Here is a 19134-nt window from a genome sequence, read left to right on the forward strand (position 1 = left end):
GTGAAGCTATTCCAAAAGCTTGAATTGGCACTGAATTTACAGCAGGACTGTTGAACCTCAAGTCCGTGGGCCAAATCTGGCCTGCTTTGGGTCCCAGTTCAGCTATCTGGGTTTTCCCTAGAAATCTTCTTCACTTGGCCAGCTGCCCCCCTGATCGCCACGGATCCTTGGGCCGTTCTAAGAGGTTGAAATGCCGCTCCTAAGGTTTATAGACAGGCAGTAAGAGCTGTGGGCTAAAAGATGCTGACATTTGGGTTACGTTTGGTATTTTGGCCCCAGCCCTTTGGCCCCTCCCCTTTTGCATTTGGCCACTCCCACCACTGGAATGCGGCCCCTTGGAGCTTTTCCAGAACTGAACTTTGTCCTCGGGCTGAAAGAGGTTCAACGCCACCAGTTTGACAGGAAGTGCAATTGAAGGCCCTGCGTACCAGTGGGAGGGGCTGTAGATCCTGTTGATTTTCAAAGCTTGTCACAGTCTAGCTCCTTCCTATCTTTCTTCTCTCATCTCCCATTATTGCCCCGCTCGTGCGCTTCGCTCATCAAATGCCATGTTTTTTACCCACCCGAGGGTCTCTACTTCTCTTGCTCGGCTTCGTCCATTTTCTCTCGCTGCCCCTTATGCCTGGGATTCTCTCCCAGAGCATTTGCGGAACGCGAGTTCAATTACTGTTTTTAAAGCTCAGTTGAAAACTTTTCTTTTTTCTACAGACTTTTAGAACTTGACTTTGTTCTTACTTTTACACCGTTAGTTCTATTGTCCCCTGTGCCCATTGGGTGCGTTTTATTATTGTTTTGTTATGATTTTATTAGAATGTAAGCCTACGTGGCAGGGTGTTGCTGTTTTATTCTTTTACTATGTACATTGATGGTGCTATATAAAATAATAATAATAATAATAATAATAATAATAATAATAATAATAATAGCATCCAAAGGTCCAGGTTTGGCCCCAGGCGCCTCCACTGAAAAAGTAGAGAAACCCTCTGGAGCTTCTGCCATTCACAGTACATAATGCAAAACTAATTGGGACAAACCGTCTGAGCCTGTGTAACCACTGCCTTCCTATGTTCTGTTGACCATGACTCTGTGATGTTCCTCCATATCTCTTGATGGTGGTGACAATGGTGCATGTGCCAAGTTCAGCACATGCCTGGCAGGAGCGTGAAGGCCATGGCAGGTTTGCCCATGTCTCAGCACAGACTTTGCCAAGCTTCGACAACTGTTTTTGGCTAGCAGAACAATAGCAGGATCAGGGTATTCGAACGCAAGCATTTATTCACTGACATTACAAAGACTGCCCTCCAGCTCCCGATCGGGTTTCTTGCCTGTTGCAACCTGCGGTCTACCCGCCTTAAAAAGTCCTTTGAAATCCCTTTCCCACCACTCTCCTAGCCTAGAACACCACCCTTGAATCCCTCCCCCCCCCCTTAAAGAACTTCTGCCAGTATCAACTGTTTGTTCGAGGTTGTGAACAGGTCAGAAATGTGAGACCCTGGCTCGAAGACATGGGCGGTTTTCACATGGGATCCAAGTCGCTTTACAGCTCGCCTACTTCCACATCTGCTTTCCATTGGGGAGTTTTGGAAATCGGAATACGAACTTTGGCCATGTGTAATTGGCCACCCTGCCCCAAACCGTGATCTTCTTTTTGGTCATTTCAGCGAAATCAGGAATCACCCCGTTTTGGTGAACGAGCTGGACGAGAGCAGTCTTGGAAGCCTTTTGTCATCCAGGCAGATCAAGCAGTTTGAAGCGGCGTACAGAGCCAACGAAGCAGTAAGGGGCCTGTTTGTTCTTTACCTCGTAGCGTTGCCTTTTATTCAATTGTGCTTTCCTAAGAGTTTATAGAGTCTATCAGATTTGTGTTTGAGCAGTGGCTTGTATCCAACTGGGCCATTCCACTAGCACAAATGACCCTGGGCCAGCGGAAAACAAGTCACAAATTATGTGCAAGGGGAGAATCCAATTAAAGTTGCACACGTGCAGTGATGTGCACAACTGCTAGTATAGACCACTCTGTAGATTTACTTAATGGTCCACTAGCGTTTGTGCAAGCACTTCTACAGCAGGCAAAGGCCACAGAGCTCCCCTAGCACAGCAATTTCCTCTGCTGAATGTAGGTTGGATTTAGGCTAGTGGGGAAAACTTTCCCCATTGTACAGTGTTCGTTGTAGCCTCAATACTACTGCCGCAGCAGGACCTCCGTGCAAATGTAGGGATGTCTCGAGGGCCCAACTGAGTCCAGGGGTCCGACGGACTCCCCCACATCCAGGCCCTTGAACCCAGTCGGACGCCTGAGGCGTGAGCGCAGCCCTGGGCTCGAGCATTCGCAAGGCCCAGCCAGCGCTCAGGGGTCATCTGCTCCCGTTGCCGAAATTGCGTGCTTCTCCCCGCTATGTCAATGGGGCCTTTACAGCCGCCATTAATACAGAGGGGGAAGTGCACAGTTTCCAGAGCACTCCGTTCGCACCTTTACTCTTGCATAAAGGGGGCCATTACAGCCACCGTAAACGCAACGCAGGAGTGCAGAATTTCTGGAGCCTCCATTGTGTGAAACTGCATTTCCTCCTGCTGTGTTAATGGTGGCCATTAAGTCCCTGTTGATGCAGCGGGGCAAAAGTGCGCAATTTTGGCAGCGGGGCAGACAGCTGCTGAGTGCTCATCAGGCTGAGCCTCAAAAGAAGCTCACGCGGCCCAAGGAGCAGGGGTGGGCAGCGGCAATGGGGCGAGCATCCGACAGGGTGGACGCAGGTGAGCTCGCCCATCCCTATCCAATGTAATGGGGGTCGGAGAAAGCATCATGCTTGAAGGGGTGTAACCAAGGACTCCCAGGCCAGGCTCAGTCTTCATGGTTCCTCACACGAGTCTTACACTTCAATCCTATATATTTACTCAGAGGGAAGCCCTACTGTTTTCAAGGGGGCTTTCTTCCTCGTAAGTGTGTTTTGGATCGATGACTTCATCCTATGCGTACTTACGCAGAACTAAACATCATTGAACTCGGTGGGACTTGCCCTGAGGAACCACTGCTCCTGTGTGTTCACTTCCTGTTCTTGGGACTGGCGTTCCCCCCACCCCACCCCGCAAAAAAGAATGCATTCACACCAGTAATGTTTAGGGTTTATTCCAAAAACAAGCATGTGTTATGCGGTGGGTGGAGGGGAGGGTTGTGAAACATGTCTGGGAAGCAGCTGGGATTTTGCAAGGTTTGAAACACGTTCTGGCTTCTGCAGAAGAATTTTTGAGGCCTGTCTAAGGGGAAACAGATGTTTGCAGAAAACCTGTACCATCGATGTTTACATATGCATTGCAAACATTCTCAAGCCTTCGCACTCACAAATAAGCATCTCCCTTGTAACTGGGAGAATGTCTAAAGGGCACCTAGGAACGCTCTTAATCCAAAGCATCCTCTTTTTGCAAAAGACCTCCCCCAACCCTTCCAGATCTGTTGTACTACAACTCCCATCACTGCCAGTCGGAATGGCAAATGGTTATTCTGGCTAGAAATAGTGTAAATTGTAGTTCCACTGCATTTGGAGGGAACCAGGTCGGGAAAGGCTGCTTTACAACAAACCATGGTCAATAGGTGGAATAGTGAGGCTTCATTGGAGAATTTCCAAGGCAATGAAAAATAACAATAACAACAACAACAGAGCAATTCATGCGACAACACAATACTTTGTAACTGACCAGACATAAGAGTTATAGACAAAAAAGAAAAACACACTTACCTCATTGACATACCAATACTTAATGACAAAAATGTTGTAGAAAAGGAAGAAGAAAAGAGAGAGAAATACATACCACTGGCTATGGAAGTTAAAGAACTATGGCAACAGGAAAAGGTCACAATTATTCTGTCCAGTCACCAGGATGACATTGAAAAACTATACAGAAACCCTTCAGAAACTGAGCCAAAATACATCCACACCAACATACAGAAAGCAGTCATACTTAAAACATGTCCAATAGTCAGGAAATACCTGAACCAGGAAAAGACAACATGACTTGGCAAAGTCTGTCATGTCCGTTTAGAAAAACTTCTACGAGAGAGAAAAGAGAGAGGAGGAAGAGGAGGAGGAGGCGGCAAAGAAGGAGAAGGAGAAATAAAACAGCAACAGCAATAAGAGTAGGAAAAACAACAACCCCCACCCCACAAATGTATTATCATTCATATAAGACAGTATGGCGTAGTGGTTGGACTGATTACAATTCAGTTACTACTGCTGCTGATCTATGTTTTGGGGTTTTCTCCATATCTTATCAAGGATTCTGTTAAACGCTGGCTGGCCAAGTGCCTGGAAGTGGAAGTCGCAAGGTGGACACAAGAGAAGGAACCAGAGAAACTAGATGGTCATTTCCACAGTGAACTACCAATAGATGCCATACAGGTAATGAAATGTACTTTAAACCTATTCATACGTAGCTATGCATGTGTGTATTGCTTACATACACACACTTTATGTATACTCTCGCTATACTTTATTTACACTCTATTTACATGCGTTACACAGTCTGCTATTTAAAATAAATGTTTTCCCTGTGCACAGGGAACTTACCTTAAAGTAAATATTTATCCCTGAAATGCATAATTATACCTTTAGTGGCATAAAAAAAGTAGTTGTGGTTTGTTTACCTATTTTTAAGCTTGGTGCTCAGCACAAATGCAGGTAAGGCTGTTGAACCAGAAATCTTTCACACTCTGGATCAAGATTATGTAAAGCTAATTCAAGAAGAATCTGGAAGCATTAGGACATGCATAATCAAGAAAAAAATGTTCCCTTAGCATGGAAAGCAACACCACCATCTGAGCAGAATAAATTCTGCAAAGTCTTCACAACTGGAATAAATTACACCAGCTGTTGTTTGGGTTGTGTGTCTTTTTGTAGCTTCTGTGGCCTGTTTTTCTTTTAAGGGTGCCGTGTGGGTGGGTGTTTTGTCTGCATGAGTGAATTTTTCTGAACGTCACTAGCTTGCATTTTGTGAAAAGGGTATTGTGTTGTGCTTTGTGTGTGTGGGTGTGACTGTATTTTTCTTTTTATTTACAGACCTATGTACTTCTGCATACCTAAATTAGTTCCCGTAGTATGTAACAACCACTACCTCATTTTGGGATGGTTGTTCTGCTTCCAAAATGATAGGCCCTCAACCACCTGAGTTTGCTATTGGAGGGAATGATAACGATAACATTCATAGAATGATGGGTCTTGGGGATATTCGGAGCTACAGTGTTGATTATTTGATGTTTTTGTGTTTTAGACTATCCACGGAGCACGGAAGCGTGCTAAAGAGATTTCACCAGACCTGGGCAAAGAAATGTCAGGCCTACTTTTAACAGAGCTCTTGATCTTTCTGCAAAGGTGGGGTAGCAAGTTGTTACCAGAATGCATTTCATATTGTAGCAAGATCCAATTCCAATGCAAAGTTACTGATCGTTATTTCTCCTTTCCTGTGGTCTCTCTAGCTACAAGAGGGAGCTGGAAATTTTCATTAAGGAGAACAAACAGCACCGATATTTTGCGGCAACAATCATTGCAAATATTAACAACTGCTTGAGTTTTCGGTAAGAACAGAATGACGTTGTAATTTTCCAGTACATGTACTGTGAGGTTCAAATAACATATGTACATAAGCATGGCCTCTATATTGGTTTAGTCAATATCAATTGAGGCCAAAATCCCATTTCTCCCATTGATGAATGCTGTAACAATATGAAAGAACTAATAGATTCAACCTGAATGGGTTGTGCTTCCTGGGAGGAACCAGGAAGTAGTTAGAGGCAACATTGAGTGCTTCCAACCATGAGGAAAGAGAGGCCACAGATTTGGAGGGCTCTGTAGAAAAGCCTGGGATTGGTTAGAATTTTGGTTAGAAAGCAGTCTGTTTGATTCAATAAGGTGCAATCCACCAACTTTGAAACAAATGTTTGGTGCCTTAGCAGACATATAAAAAAGAATGTTTGACATCTGTAGAATGATTCATCCTCTGGAGGCCAAATGCAGCAGGCAGAAGCATTATTTATGTAGCAAAGGCAGCAGATGCTTGAAAGGGTTATTACTATTTAAAATACAAATACTTACGAAAAGTACATTTGGCAAACACCATCTTAAAAGAGGTATCTCCCTCCCTTCTCTCATATATAGGATTGGATGCCTCTTCTAAAATGACGTTGTGTATAATACATCTTTTGTGCATTATTTAAACACAAATGAAGTATGCTTCTTGCTTCAGAAATAGCATTTTTACCTCTCTCTCTCTCTCTCTCTCTCTCTCTCTCTGTATATATATATATATATATATATATATATATATATGCAGATTTAATATAGATCACTCCATTCATCTACTAAGGGAGCGATCCTATGGCCACTAGACACTACCTAAAAGCCATAGAATGCTTTGGTTTCTGAGAACCAAGGTCAGAACCAGGGTTCCGACCTCAGAGCCCAGGAATCGCTTAACCTGCCCCCTCGTAGATGGTGCGGCTACATCTCCACGCTCAGAAATGGAGCGTGGGGAGGGTGGAAAGATTGTGGCATCGACGGAGGGTAGGAGACCAGGCTCCTTGCCTCCCCTTCCCCAAAATTACCCATCTAGGCAAAAATGCAGAGCGGCAGGAGCACAAAGGAAAGGATCCCCTCAGTGTTCCAGCCATCCTGCACAGGATAGTCGGCCACCTCCAATTTCGGATCCTGACAACTATCTGGATAGGATTGCGCCGTAAAAGTCATATGTTTAATCCGTTAACATTTCTTTAATCAGGTTGTATCCCTTCTGCAAAGTAATACTAGCTGTCACTTCCGCCCTGAATCATTAATTTAGTGCTTGACATGCATAGTCGGCACTGTCCCACACCTCACTTACCTGGCTATAAGAAATTGTTGTAACATTGCACGTTGTAAGCTGCTGCAAGCACAGAGATAAAGGTGGTGGCTGACAATTTTAAAGAATTGCAGAACAAACCAATGAGCTTTCCCCTATCATTCTTTCAGGACCCACGCTGAAGAAAGCACAGTGTCAGCAAAGAATGATGTCAAAGAGAAAATTTTTACCACACTGAATGACATTCAGAACCTTGGATTTGATGTGCTCCTTAAAGGCTTGGCTGACGAGGTGCAGGTAATCCTACAGATGTGCTACATGCCTACATATTTTTACTATATATCCAGGGTGGCAAAATTGCGTCCCAGGAAATTTCTCCCAGAAAAAATGAATGGAAAGAGGATTGTTTTAAAAGTTACTAACCACCCTGGGCATAGAATTGAAGAGCAGTGTAAAAATACTTGTAATAAAGAAATAGTAATTAACCGCTTTGTTAAATAGAGTTTAATAAAGTATAAAAAAAATTAAAAAATAAAAATAAAGAAATAGTAATGCATAAGAAATGTGCAATAGAAACGTGATACATTTTTCTCTCTTCTCCCAACTGCATCTTGTGATGGACTGAGCCTGGAAAAAGGATTGGTTGGATGGTCCTAGATTGTTGCTTTTCTTCTGTAATACCATTAATGTTAGATAGAGGCCAGGCTCACACATCACGCTGATTTCTTTTCAACGCCAAATAAAAACACGGCTTTTTAACAAAGCCCTTAATGGTTAAATTCACTAAGATGGCACATTGTTTTAACTGATTTAATTGTTTTTACTGCTTTTAAATTATATATTGTGTTAACGGTTCATGGTTTAGTTTGTTTTTCGCTGTGTATATTTATTGTTTTATACTGTATGCTTTTATCTGTATGCCGCCCTGAGATCTTAATGATATAGGGCGGGATACAAATGTAATAAATTAATAAATAACACTAAGCCATAGTGTGGTGTGTTGAAATCTGGCTTGTTGTTGTGTCTAAAGCCACTCCTACAAACTATAACTATAGTCCACAAACAGAAGCCATGGTTTCTTGTTGACTTGCAAAGCCTGGCTTGCTTAAACCATGGCTTGTTGTGATGTCTAACTCCCAGAACCGTGGCTCAATCCTGGCTCGTTTGCACTGCTGCCTGCAAGAGCAGCCTGAAAATGAAATTATTCTAGAAATAGGGAAAACAAGTCACTGCTCATCTGCAAAACAATTCATGGCTAAAGCAACAAACCACGGCTAACAGAAATCATGGCTTAGTGTTATGTGCAAATGCAGCCAGTATTTTGAAAGACATTCAGCTTCACTTTTTTAAATATGTGTACATAAAAATGATAAAGTTCACCAAAAATTTGCTTTCCAAAACTTGAACGTTCTTATTGTTTTTAAACTCTCCTCAGCCTTTTTTTAAAAAGTTCACTCAGAAGAAATGGATCTCCTGTACTGACATTATGGATGATATCATAGCAGCCAGCAGCTATCGCATTTCTATGTTCAAGACTCTCAAAGATCCACTTCATCAGGTAAGCTGGCACAGGATACTGAAAAAAAAGACGTTTATGCATTTCAAAGCTTGGTGCTAGAATTAGGTGTGTCAAAGAAATTCATTTGCAGCAGAATGTTCAAAAGGTTTTCCCAGGTCTGCCCGCCCACCAGACTGTTTCGGTTTCTACTGCATCTCTTGACTCAGGCCATAGCTAGATCTAAGGTTTATCCCTGGATCGTCCAGGGGTCAAACCTGTTCATCTAGGTGACACACAGGGGATCCAGTGCTCAGGCAGGGGCGAACCTGGATGATCCCAGGATAAACCTTAGGTCTAGCTGTGGCCCCAGTCTGCAGTGACTTGAGCCAGTTTGCAGGTTTTCCAGGACTTTTGCACATTTTTAAGGTTCTGCAATTTGCACAAATTCTGAGCAATTTGTGTAAATTATTGCGCATATTATGGTCAGATTCGTGCAAATATGTTCAAATATACCTGAATTAGGGCTACATTTCAATAATTGGCACAAATCCGGTAGCAAATTGCACAAATTCAGCCATAATTTGGGCAAATGTGAATGTAATTTGCACAAAGTTGATCATAATTTGCGCAAATGTGGCCATAATTTGCACATATTCAGGCATAACTGGCACAAGTTGCTCAGAGTTTGGGGAACAGCCCACAGCTTGACTCATAGTCACAAATTGAGTCATATACGCTGCTGTGGAACTCCGTCGAGCCAAAAAGGAACCGGATTTTCCAGCAATGGTCATCCCTAGTTAGAATTGCTCAGAGCTAGCCCCATTAGCCTAAGAATGGAGGAAGACAGTTGTTTATAAGAGACTTTGCAATGGGTTGAGGAAGGCTTCACCTTCCGTAGTATATTCACACTTTTCCTTCGCCCCCTGTTGCATCTGCATATTTTTGAAGCATTAAAAAACTGACACAAACCATTTGCCGCAGGCAGAAGTGGAATGAGTGAACACATTTACCACAGGCAGAATCAAGGTGATTGCTCTGGGGGCGGGGTTTCCTTTGGCCCCACCCACCCTTCTGCTCTCCGGCCCAGGACAACGCCTTCTGCTGAACATCTAGTTTGGCTCAAAGGAGAGAACTCCTCAGCCTCCTTACCTTGACCTGCCAAACCGGCTGAGCCCAATTATCTTCGTCTTCCATCATTTGCTCTTGACCTTTTTGTTTTCAGAACTCCAAGGCCCGACTGTATCGCTGTGAGTCCCCTTCCAATTACATGACAACAGCTGCTTTTTCTTTTCTTTTGGAAGCCTCCCGCTCGGTGTTAGTTCCAAAAAGCCAATGTAAACTCACAAGTGGAGGGCCGCTGGTTTGAATTTCCTACGTTTGTATTCTTAAAATAATCCACTGAGCTAATGAAGTTACTCCTTTGAATCGAATGGGGAACAGCAGGTATCCGCTCAGGGAGCAAGTTTATTGTTTCTATTGGCCATTCCTCATAGTTCGAAGCCATAATAACCTTAATCATAATAATATTTATTATTTTTAATGCTTTCAGAACAAAAGGTTGCATCATAAGCAGGCTTGCAAGCGAATGCTTGGAAACACAGGCTTCCCCATGTTTCTCCTAAGGGGAGATGGCTACGCTCATTTCACATAACCGGCCCTTCGTCAGTTTACCAAAATGTCCCCTTGTATTTATTTATTTATTTATTTATCATACTTATACCCCGCTCCTCAGCCAAAAAAGGCTCTCGGAGCGGCTTACAATTAGCAAAAAAGACAGTCCCTGCCCTCAGGCTTACAGTCTAATAAAGACATGACACACAAGGAAAAGGAGTTCAGGAGGGAAGAGGTAAAGAGAGAGAGAAATTAAGTGGACTGGGAAAAGGGCTGATGGGATTGTCCTGCTCCCGAAGGAGAGCATGGATGCTACCTAAGTACCTACAAACTGGAGATCTCAAGTTGCCTACTAATTAAGAATAATCTGCAGGGCAGGTGCTATAGCACAGTGGTTGATCCCCTACTTTGCATGCACGTTCTCCCAGGTTCAATCCTTTTCCCAATTAGAAAGAGCCTTGCATCAATCCCTGCTAGTGTAAACTGGGGGGTGCAGCACTTCAAGCCCAGGGACCAAATCCAACCTTCCAGGGGTCCCAATCCAGACATCTGGGGTTCCCCAGAAGACCACAACCCCTTCCCCTGACCCCAGGGTAGACATAGGAATCTGCCTTATGCCAAGTCAGACCATTGCTCCATCTTTGGGCCGGCCCTATCATTAGGCAAAGTGAGACAACCGCCTCAGGCAGCAGATGGTGAGCGGGGGGCAGCAGCAGCAAGGTGTTGGGAGGAGAGAGTTGTGCATCTGCTAAGCTAGCCTACTGGCTCTTGGGTATGGTGGAGGATGCTGCCTCATCACCAGTGTTGGAAGAAGGTTCAACTACTGCTCCATTTGGCTTCTTTCCATGGAATTGGGGGTGGGGGGTCACACTGTACATTGTCTCAGGCAGCAAAATGTCTTGGGCTGGCTCTGCTCCATGTAACCCAGCTTTTTCTGCATTGACTGGCAGCAGCTCTCCAGGGTTTCAGGCAGGAGTTCTTCCAGGCCTCCCCGCAGCTGCCAGGGATTGAAGCTGAGACCTTTTGCATGCAGTGCGTATGCGCTACCACTGAGCTACAGTCCCTGCCCTAGAACTAGTTAGAGAAACCTCCTGGTAGATGGTCTAATGCAAGGATGGGCAGCTTGTGTCCTTCCAGATGCTTAGGCCTACAATTCCCATCAGCCCTAGCAGGCATAGCCAATGATGAGGAATTATGGGAATTGTAAGCCAAAAATTTGCAGGGCCACAGGTTGCCCGCACCTGTTCCAAAGCATCTTCCTATGTTCCTTAGGCACTTTCCTCATTTTAATTCTGAAACTGGACCACATGGTACAGATTAAACTGGAACAGGAGAGATGGGAGAAGCTCAGCATTTCTCCTGCCTCCATGAATTTGAACCATCCTGAAATCCATAGATGGATAGAACTCAACATTAAGAAAGGCACCAAAAACAGGTGCAAACGTAACACTGCTCCCTTGAAGCCACAGGGGAAGATTGACCATGGCAGACAAGCTGCTCTTAAGGGGAGCTAACCTTCCATGACTGATCTTGTCCTTGAGGAACTCCTGATAAATGTCTGAGGAACCGCAAGAGATCCTAGGACCAGTGTTTGAAAACCAGAGGTCAGATCCAGAGTGGGAAACTTCATCCAGATCCCCAGCATAATTTCATGTGGTCCTAATTTCGTATGGCCTGCAGAGGTGGCATGGCACAAAGAGAGAGAGAGAGAGAGAAGGAGTGGCAGGCATGAAGAGAGAGAGAGAGGGATGGGGTCACAGACAGAGAGAGAGTGCCATATAAACCTGCAGTATCCTTATATGGCTTGGGACCGCAATACCTGAAGGAATGCCTCTCAACATCTAAGGTCCTCCTCCTGGTGCCTACTCCAAGGGAGGCTTGGAAGACAGCAACAAGGGAGAGGGCCTTCTCAGTGGTGGCTCCTCAATTGCGGAATGAACTCCCCAATGAGGCACGCCTGGTGCCAACATTGCTATCTTTTCGGCACCAGCTCAAGACTTTTCCCCAGGCGTTTGGCAGGCAACATGTGATGAGTTTTAATTTATTTTTATTTATTTAAAACATTTGTATCCCGCCCTATATCATTAGGATCTCAGGGCAGCGTCCAGATAAAAGTATACGGTATAAAACAATAAACCTACACAGCTAAAAACAAATTAAACCATGAACCAAGTTAAAACAAGTTAATTAATCCTGGATATGTTTTTTTTTAGTTTTGGCTGATTGCTCAAAGTTGTTTTTAGATGTCGGTTGCCTTTTTGCATACTGTCTGTTGTGTGTTCTTAAGTTTTTAAATTTTGCATATCACTTTTAATTTTTCAATCTTTTGTAAACCACACAGAGAGCTTTGGCTATGAGCAGTATAGAAATGTAATAAATAAATAAATAAATAAATAATGCAAAACCTGCTCACTTTTGGCTTTTACTCTGCCCACTGCTGGTTCTCTCCGTTCCCACTGCCAGCATACAGCCCCAACAGTTTACCCCCAAAGGAATGAATTCCTCAATACAATTCCCTGCTCTAGCTTACCTCTGATGGCCATAAATACCACATTGGCTTAAGAAAAACCAGTTGGGTATGTTAGGCAAGTCTTTGACTCGACACTATGTGGTTTTTTGTTTCGTTTTTGCACTCTCGCTTCTGATCTCAGGGGATTCACTGCTTGCGTCTTCTGTTACAGGCAATCATGGAGAAAACTCACATCCACCTGGTCCGAGAATATATCACAAGGCTCCTGAAGAAGAGAGTCAGCTTGAGGACTCCAGAACTGCAAAGCAACTTGTCTGAGCTTGTCCGAAAAAATGCCTCCGTTTTGCATGACTTATGCACAGAAAATGTAAGTCTGCTGGCTCGCCACGGGCTTTGCAGCGTCACAGCTGAAGTGTACAACGCCCTACCTGCCTGATCACTGAGGTTGTCGGAGGGCATGGTCCCGGTAGTTCTACATGGACCTGTGACCCGATTGGAATCTACCAGGAGAAGAGCCTTTAGTGTGGTGGCCCCTTCTCTGTGGAACTCTCTGCCCCTGGAGGACAGGCAAGCGCCAAGACTAGGCTGCTTCCGGTGCCTCCTGAAAACTACTCAACTGACTAGCCGCTGTTTTTCTGGTTCCTTTGTTTTTAAACTGAACGATTTTAATTTGCTTTTTTAATCTCCTTTCGTTTACTGTTTAGACCCATGTTCACCGCTCTGGAATCTGTTTTAGATAATTGAGCGGTATATAAATATTATAAATAAATAAAATAAACTCCGCCCTCGACATCCTGCGCAACACATTGGTAATACTGCAATCATATGTGCATTTACCTAACCTCAGACATGCCAAAGCTTGACTCTTTTAAGTCCCATGGATTTAGGGAAGAGGCCAAGGCTCAGTAGTAAAGCACATGTTTTGTATGCAGAATGTTCCAGGTTCTATTCCTGGCATCTCCAGCTAACAGGATTGGGTAGCAGATGATGGAAAAAAACCTTTTCTGGCTACGAGGGTAGACCAGGGGTAGACAAAAAGTAGATGTCTAAGATTTTGGACTTTGACTCCCAGCATTCCTGACCGTTAGCCATGTTTGCAGGAGCTTCTGGGAATTGAAGTCCAAAACATCTGGAAATCTAGCTTCTACCCATCATAGAATAGTAGAGTTGGAAGGGGCCTATAAGGCCATCGAGTCCAACCCCCTGCTCAATGTGGGATTCCACCTTAAAGCAACCCTAACAGATGGCTGTCCAGCTGCCTCTTGAATGCCTCTAGCCTAGGAGAGCCCACTACCTCCTTAGGTAGTGGGTTTCATTGTCGTATTGCTCTTAACAGTCAGGAAGTTTTTCCTAATGACAGAGCTGGCTTCCCATAACTTGAGCCCATTATTCCATGTCCAGCACTCTGGGATGATTGAGAAGTGATCCTGGCCCTCCTCTGTGCGACAATCTTTCAAGCTGTATAGATAATGCCAGGTTGGGTGGACGAATCACTGACCTCATATAGGGCAGCATCCTATTTAACGTGCAGAACCATTTGCATAAAAACCAAGTGCAAAACAATTTAAATAAAAGCATATACACAGACAGCACACACACAGACAACATATATCTAAAACCAATGTTTAAACAAACAACCAAAGACAATCCAGGACCTGTTTAAAAACTCATTATATGCTGGCAAATGCCTAAGAGAAGGGGGCAGTTTTAACCTGGTGCTGAAAGGATAACAGTGTTGGTGCCAGGCGGGCCTCGTTGAGGAGATCATTGCATAATTGGGGGGCACCACCAAGAAGGCCCTCTCCTTCCTTGCCACCCTCTGAGCCTCCCTTGGAAGAGGCACCCAGAGGAGGGCCTTAGAAGATGGGAAATTGCCATTTCCCTAAAATTAGGAGAGATAAAATTCAGTTTTCTGCTGTGTGGAATGTTCCTGAAGCTAATTATTTGGGTTGCTAAAAATTGCTCCCAGTGAGTGATATGAGTGCATTTTGCTCTGTTCTCTTGTGTTCTATACATATTTTTCCTTCTGGTTTGCTGGGACATTTGTAAGGGTACATTCTCAATGGATAATGGCTTTTGTGGCTTGAACACACCCATTCTTGCTTTCCTTTGTATTCTTTACCCTCTGCCCCCCCCCCGCCCCCGCCCCTTTGTTTCTGTATTTAGTTGTTCAAGTGTGTCTGGAAGATTATTATAATAGAGCCAGAGCAATGTCTTCATCTGCACATAGTTACAGCTTGAACTGTAAACATGTTAAGCTGGGGTGGCCCAGTGTTGAATTTCTATGTGCTTTTTATACGGCAGGGAAGCAGGAGCCAAAAATCTGAACTTAAGGGGGAAGAAATGTTTTGAGGGTCCCAGGCATTGGGCATTTGGGGGGGGGGGGGAACTGGAAAAGGTATTGTTCCATATATTTCAGATGTTCGGGCTGTGAGTGCCATTGACATATGTGAAATAGCCACTGATCAGAAATGGACTTGGCCCTAGTACGGTGTTATGAACCTTCCCCTAATAGAGCCTTCCCCAACTATGTGCCCCCCCAGATGTGTTGGACTACAACTCCCATCATACCCAACCAGCATAATAAATGATGGGCCAGGGGGATCTGGGCCCAAATCACCCTACCCAACTATGAAGGTGAATGGGGAAGGAGGTGGACTCAGTGGTATTCTGTCTCTCTCTCTCTCTCTCTCTCTCTCTCTCTCTCTCTAGCCCCCAGGATTCTGTACTTAGCGCATGCATCAAGTATATAGAAGGGAGGATTTGTAATTTTCAGGAATTGGCCTGATGGATGATTTAATACGGCCTTTTTGTCCTGCCAGGGCTCCAAGGCCACATGGCTGAATTCTGCTCTCCCAAGCCTGGCTGAAATCATCAGGCTCCAAGATATAGATGCCATCATGGTGGAAGTTGGTGTACTTGCCAATAAATATCCCGATATCAGGTAAGGGGAAAAGAGCACATAAAGTTATTTGTAAGCGCAAAGACAATGCTGGTTTCTCCCTGGCTTTGAGACAGTGCGTTGCCCTCTGTGTAAGGATGCCAGGGAAATCTGCAATGGACTCAACTGAGTTTGGATTTCTAGGAATCCAAACTGTGGATTCTACAGCAGGCTTTTTCGCACGGATTCCGTGGACTTGTAGACCAGTTTTTTTTTACTTTGGGGAGTTGCACAAATGCACGCTTGCGCAGCTGTGCATTCGCAAACGGGACGAAACTTTCATTCATCCCTAAAAAATAAATAAATCTGATTTCGTCCATGATTGGACCACGGAATGAAAAGATGTACCACAGGAAATAGATGTAGGGATGTACAACAGCACAGTTGGGGTGCACATTAGCCGTACAGCCCCGCCAGGGAATCTAGGCAGCAACCAGACGTAATCGCTAATATCATCACATGCCTGTCAACAGTGCGCAGTCTAAAGCAGTGGCAACATCTGCATCTTCCCCCACCTCTCACTTCCTGTTTTCACAATCCCCCTTCTGGCATTGGAGCCCTGGAACAGGAAGACGCACACACAGCCCAGTGAAGATGAAATCAGTCGCCCCATCTAGTACGTCTTCAATGAAGGAGCGCTCCACCCATGGCATTTTGCTGGTGAGCAGTACTTGGAATTAGAAAACCAATCATCCTCGAACCATACATTAAGTGGATGATTCCTATCTTGATTGCAACTAGTCCTCATGATTACAGGAGATAGAGCTGCTATCATGACACAGTAGCAATGTTAGTTCTGAACACACTAAACAGGAAATACCTGTTGAAAGAGGTTCTTCCTGTTGCATTCATATCCTTTCTCTGTACTAACTTTGCTCCTGGGAGAGATATGCAGAAGCACCCTACAACAGCTGTTTCTGTTTTTTAATTTTTTAAAAAATATTTTAGGCTGCCCCTGAAGGCAGCGTAAAAGATTAAAACAATACAAAACGAGTACAATAGAAAATCAATAAATATATTCAATGAAATATTGATAAAACATGCAGCCCGTAGACTATGGAAAGGCCAGAGAAAATAGGTGGGTCTCCAGAGCCTTCCTGAAAACCTGCAAAGAAGGGGCCAGAAGAACCCTTTGTTTTGAACATCTGTAACTCTCACCTACAGAGGGAGTGTGGTATAGTGGCTAGAGTTGGACTCAAGAGATATGGATTCTAGTCCCCACTTAGCCATTATGAAGCTCACTGGGTGACTTTGGGCCAGTCACTGACTGTCAGCCTAACCTAGCTGACAGGGTTGTTGTGTAGGGTGTCCATATGGAAAGGCAGACAGGACTCCTATATCTTTAACAGTTGTATGGAAAAGAGAATTTCAGCAGATGTCTTTTGTATGCATGCAGCACCTGGTGAAATTTGCTCTTCATCACAACAGTTAAAGTTGCAGGAGCCCGGCCCTCTTTTGTATCCAGTCAAGAGGGCAGGTCTCCTGCAGCTTTATCTGTTGTGATGAAGATGGAATTCCACCAGGTGCTGCATGCATACAAATGACACCTGCTGAAATTCCCTTTTCTATACAACTGTTAAAGATACAGGAGCCCTGTCCTCTTTTCCATATGGTCACCTTATTGTTGTGGAGATACAACAATATCTCCACAACAAGTGGAATGGAGGAGGAGGACCAGGTGATAGGAAAAAAAGGAGGAGTTATGAATGTATAAGTAGTAGAATAAATATAAATCAAGAATAATAGTTTGGGGCAAGGCTGTGATCCCCCAGTTTGCTTTTTCTCCCCTCAGCCCAACCCTCCTTCTCACTCGATATTTCTGACACTCGTTTTTGTTTTGTTTTTCCCTTTTACAGCAAGAAGCATCTGTATGCCATCTTGTACATCAAGGGCAACTTATCCAACGGGGATTACAAAAGCATCCTGAGCGTGCTAGAGCTTGGGGTTCCTGCCACACTCCCGCCCACGTCTCTGTTCGCACCAATCAAGGTGTCGTAGACCTGGCCATGAGCCCGCCCCTCGCGGCTGGCTTTGTCCAAAGAGCTGCTATTTGTGGGAACCTGACTTAAGCACCATCATCCTGGCCTTACCCAGCCAGACCGTCACTTCATTCCCAAACGAAACTGGAGAGGTTTTGCTTTTCAGCTGTCCGCTGCAAGAAAGCCAGGGTGGAAAGGAGCCAACGTGGCCCCTTGCCATAAGCACAGGGGTAAGAGTTCCACCTGGTCCAATATCCTGCGAGGACTCTCAACGTCTCCTCTGCTGCCTCGGTTTTCCCATCTAGAGAGTGGGGGCAAATCTCCTCCAAGCTACCTCAGAGGGGCAGTACTGGCAGGATGCTAAAATTATGCCTTTGTTTGCTATTGTTTGTTAAAACACCTGACAAGAAAAGCATCGCACTTTGCAAATGGTTTCTCTTGAAGCGGAAAGAGGAAGGAAGTCCATTGATTTGGAGGCAGAAACCGAACGAGCGCTCTGAAAGCAAAAAAGCACTTCAAATGTGTATAAAATTTTGAGCAGAAACTTGAGGAGCGGCTTCTTTTGGTAGGAAGCCCTCCTGGACTCTAAATGATGTGTTGCACTACAACTCCCATTGTCCCCAGCCTGATGAGGGTTGTAGGCCAGCATGTCTGGAGGGTGCTAACTTGGAAAAAGCTTGCTCTAGATCAATGGCTACATGAAAACTACACATAAAATGATTGCTAATACTTAGTAATATGTATTAACAGAGCCGGATTTTAGTCTGCAACTTATCAACAGCCAGTATGATCTAGGTGAGAATTGGGGCAGTTTAGTGGCTAGAGTGCTGGAGGGCCTGGGTTCAAATTCCTGCTCAGCCACAAAGTTTACCAGGTGGCCCTCGGCCAGTCACTCTCTCCCAGTCTAACCTACCTCACAGGGTTGTTGTGAAAAAATAAAAGGGATAAACTCACGTATACTGCCTTAAGCTGCTTAGAAGAAGGGCAGAATACAAGTGTTAATAATAGTATTATTATTGTCTATTGTACATTTGAACAGTCTGTATATATATTATGCTTTAATTTTGACTTTTCAGTTGTCATATCCATGATTGTAACAATGTTTTGATATGCAGTGTTTTTCTGGTTCAGACACATTTCTGTAAAATAAAAATAAATACAGCATTTAACAGCATATGCTGAGTTTTTAACTGACTCGAGAATAGTTGTTTTAAATGGATATTGTTGTTTCTTAAACTTTTGGTGGTTTTAAATTTTGTATTTCTGTTTTTAATGTTCATTGTTTTTAACTTTTGTAAACCGCCCAGAGAGCTTTGGCTATGGGGCAGTATATAAATGTAATAAATAAATAATAATAAAATATATATGTTCTCATAACATGTGGTGAAGATGTAACTGATTTACTGACACTGGAGAGTGCTCGCCAACCCACCCGTTAGAGGAACAGGTTGGATTTTATTTGTCCAAAAATGGGAATAGATAGTAATGGTGGATTCAGGAAGCATGACAGTAGGAAAAATTACGAAATGTGAATATGAACGCACATTTCTTGACAGATCAGGGCTGCCGCCACCATTAGAAAGAGCAAAGCAGTGAATTTGCCCATTTTCACCAGTCACCGAGTTCACCTTGGAGACGTTTTTCAGAGGCCTCTGCAAGCAATTTTTTTAAAAAAAATCTTAACCCCTGAAGACGGTCCGAAATTGTACCAGGCCGAAACATTTTTAGCTACTTCAAGGAATATTTCATCTTACGTAGTTATTTATTAATTACATTTCTATACCGCCCAATAACCGAAGATCTCTGGGCAGTG

General features: G+C 44.0%; 1 protein-coding gene across 2 annotated transcripts in view; it reads left to right on the forward strand.

The window, feature by feature from the left end:
- The window catches only part of TNFAIP2 (TNF alpha induced protein 2), a 33007-nt gene extending 14450 nt beyond the window's left edge, over positions 1-18557 (forward strand). For both annotated transcript variants that reach the window (XM_063118086.1, XM_063118084.1), the window contains exons 4-12: positions 1662-1776; positions 4269-4391; positions 5260-5360; positions 5465-5563; positions 6993-7119; positions 8258-8380; positions 12613-12768; positions 15224-15345; positions 17199-18557. In XM_063118086.1, the coding sequence (XP_062974156.1) occupies positions 1662-1776; positions 4269-4391; positions 5260-5360; positions 5465-5563; positions 6993-7119; positions 8258-8380; positions 12613-12768; positions 15224-15345; positions 17199-17340 (1108 nt within the window). In that variant the 3' untranslated portion in view covers positions 17341-18557. The remainder of the gene's footprint in view (positions 1-1661; positions 1777-4268; positions 4392-5259; positions 5361-5464; positions 5564-6992; positions 7120-8257; positions 8381-12612; positions 12769-15223; positions 15346-17198) is intronic.
- The last annotated feature ends 577 nt before the right edge of the window (positions 18558-19134 follow it).

Source organism: Elgaria multicarinata, chromosome 2 (assembly GCF_023053635.1).
Source record: "Elgaria multicarinata webbii isolate HBS135686 ecotype San Diego chromosome 2, rElgMul1.1.pri, whole genome shotgun sequence".
In the NCBI taxonomy this organism is placed as follows: domain Eukaryota; kingdom Metazoa; phylum Chordata; class Lepidosauria; order Squamata; family Anguidae; genus Elgaria; species Elgaria multicarinata.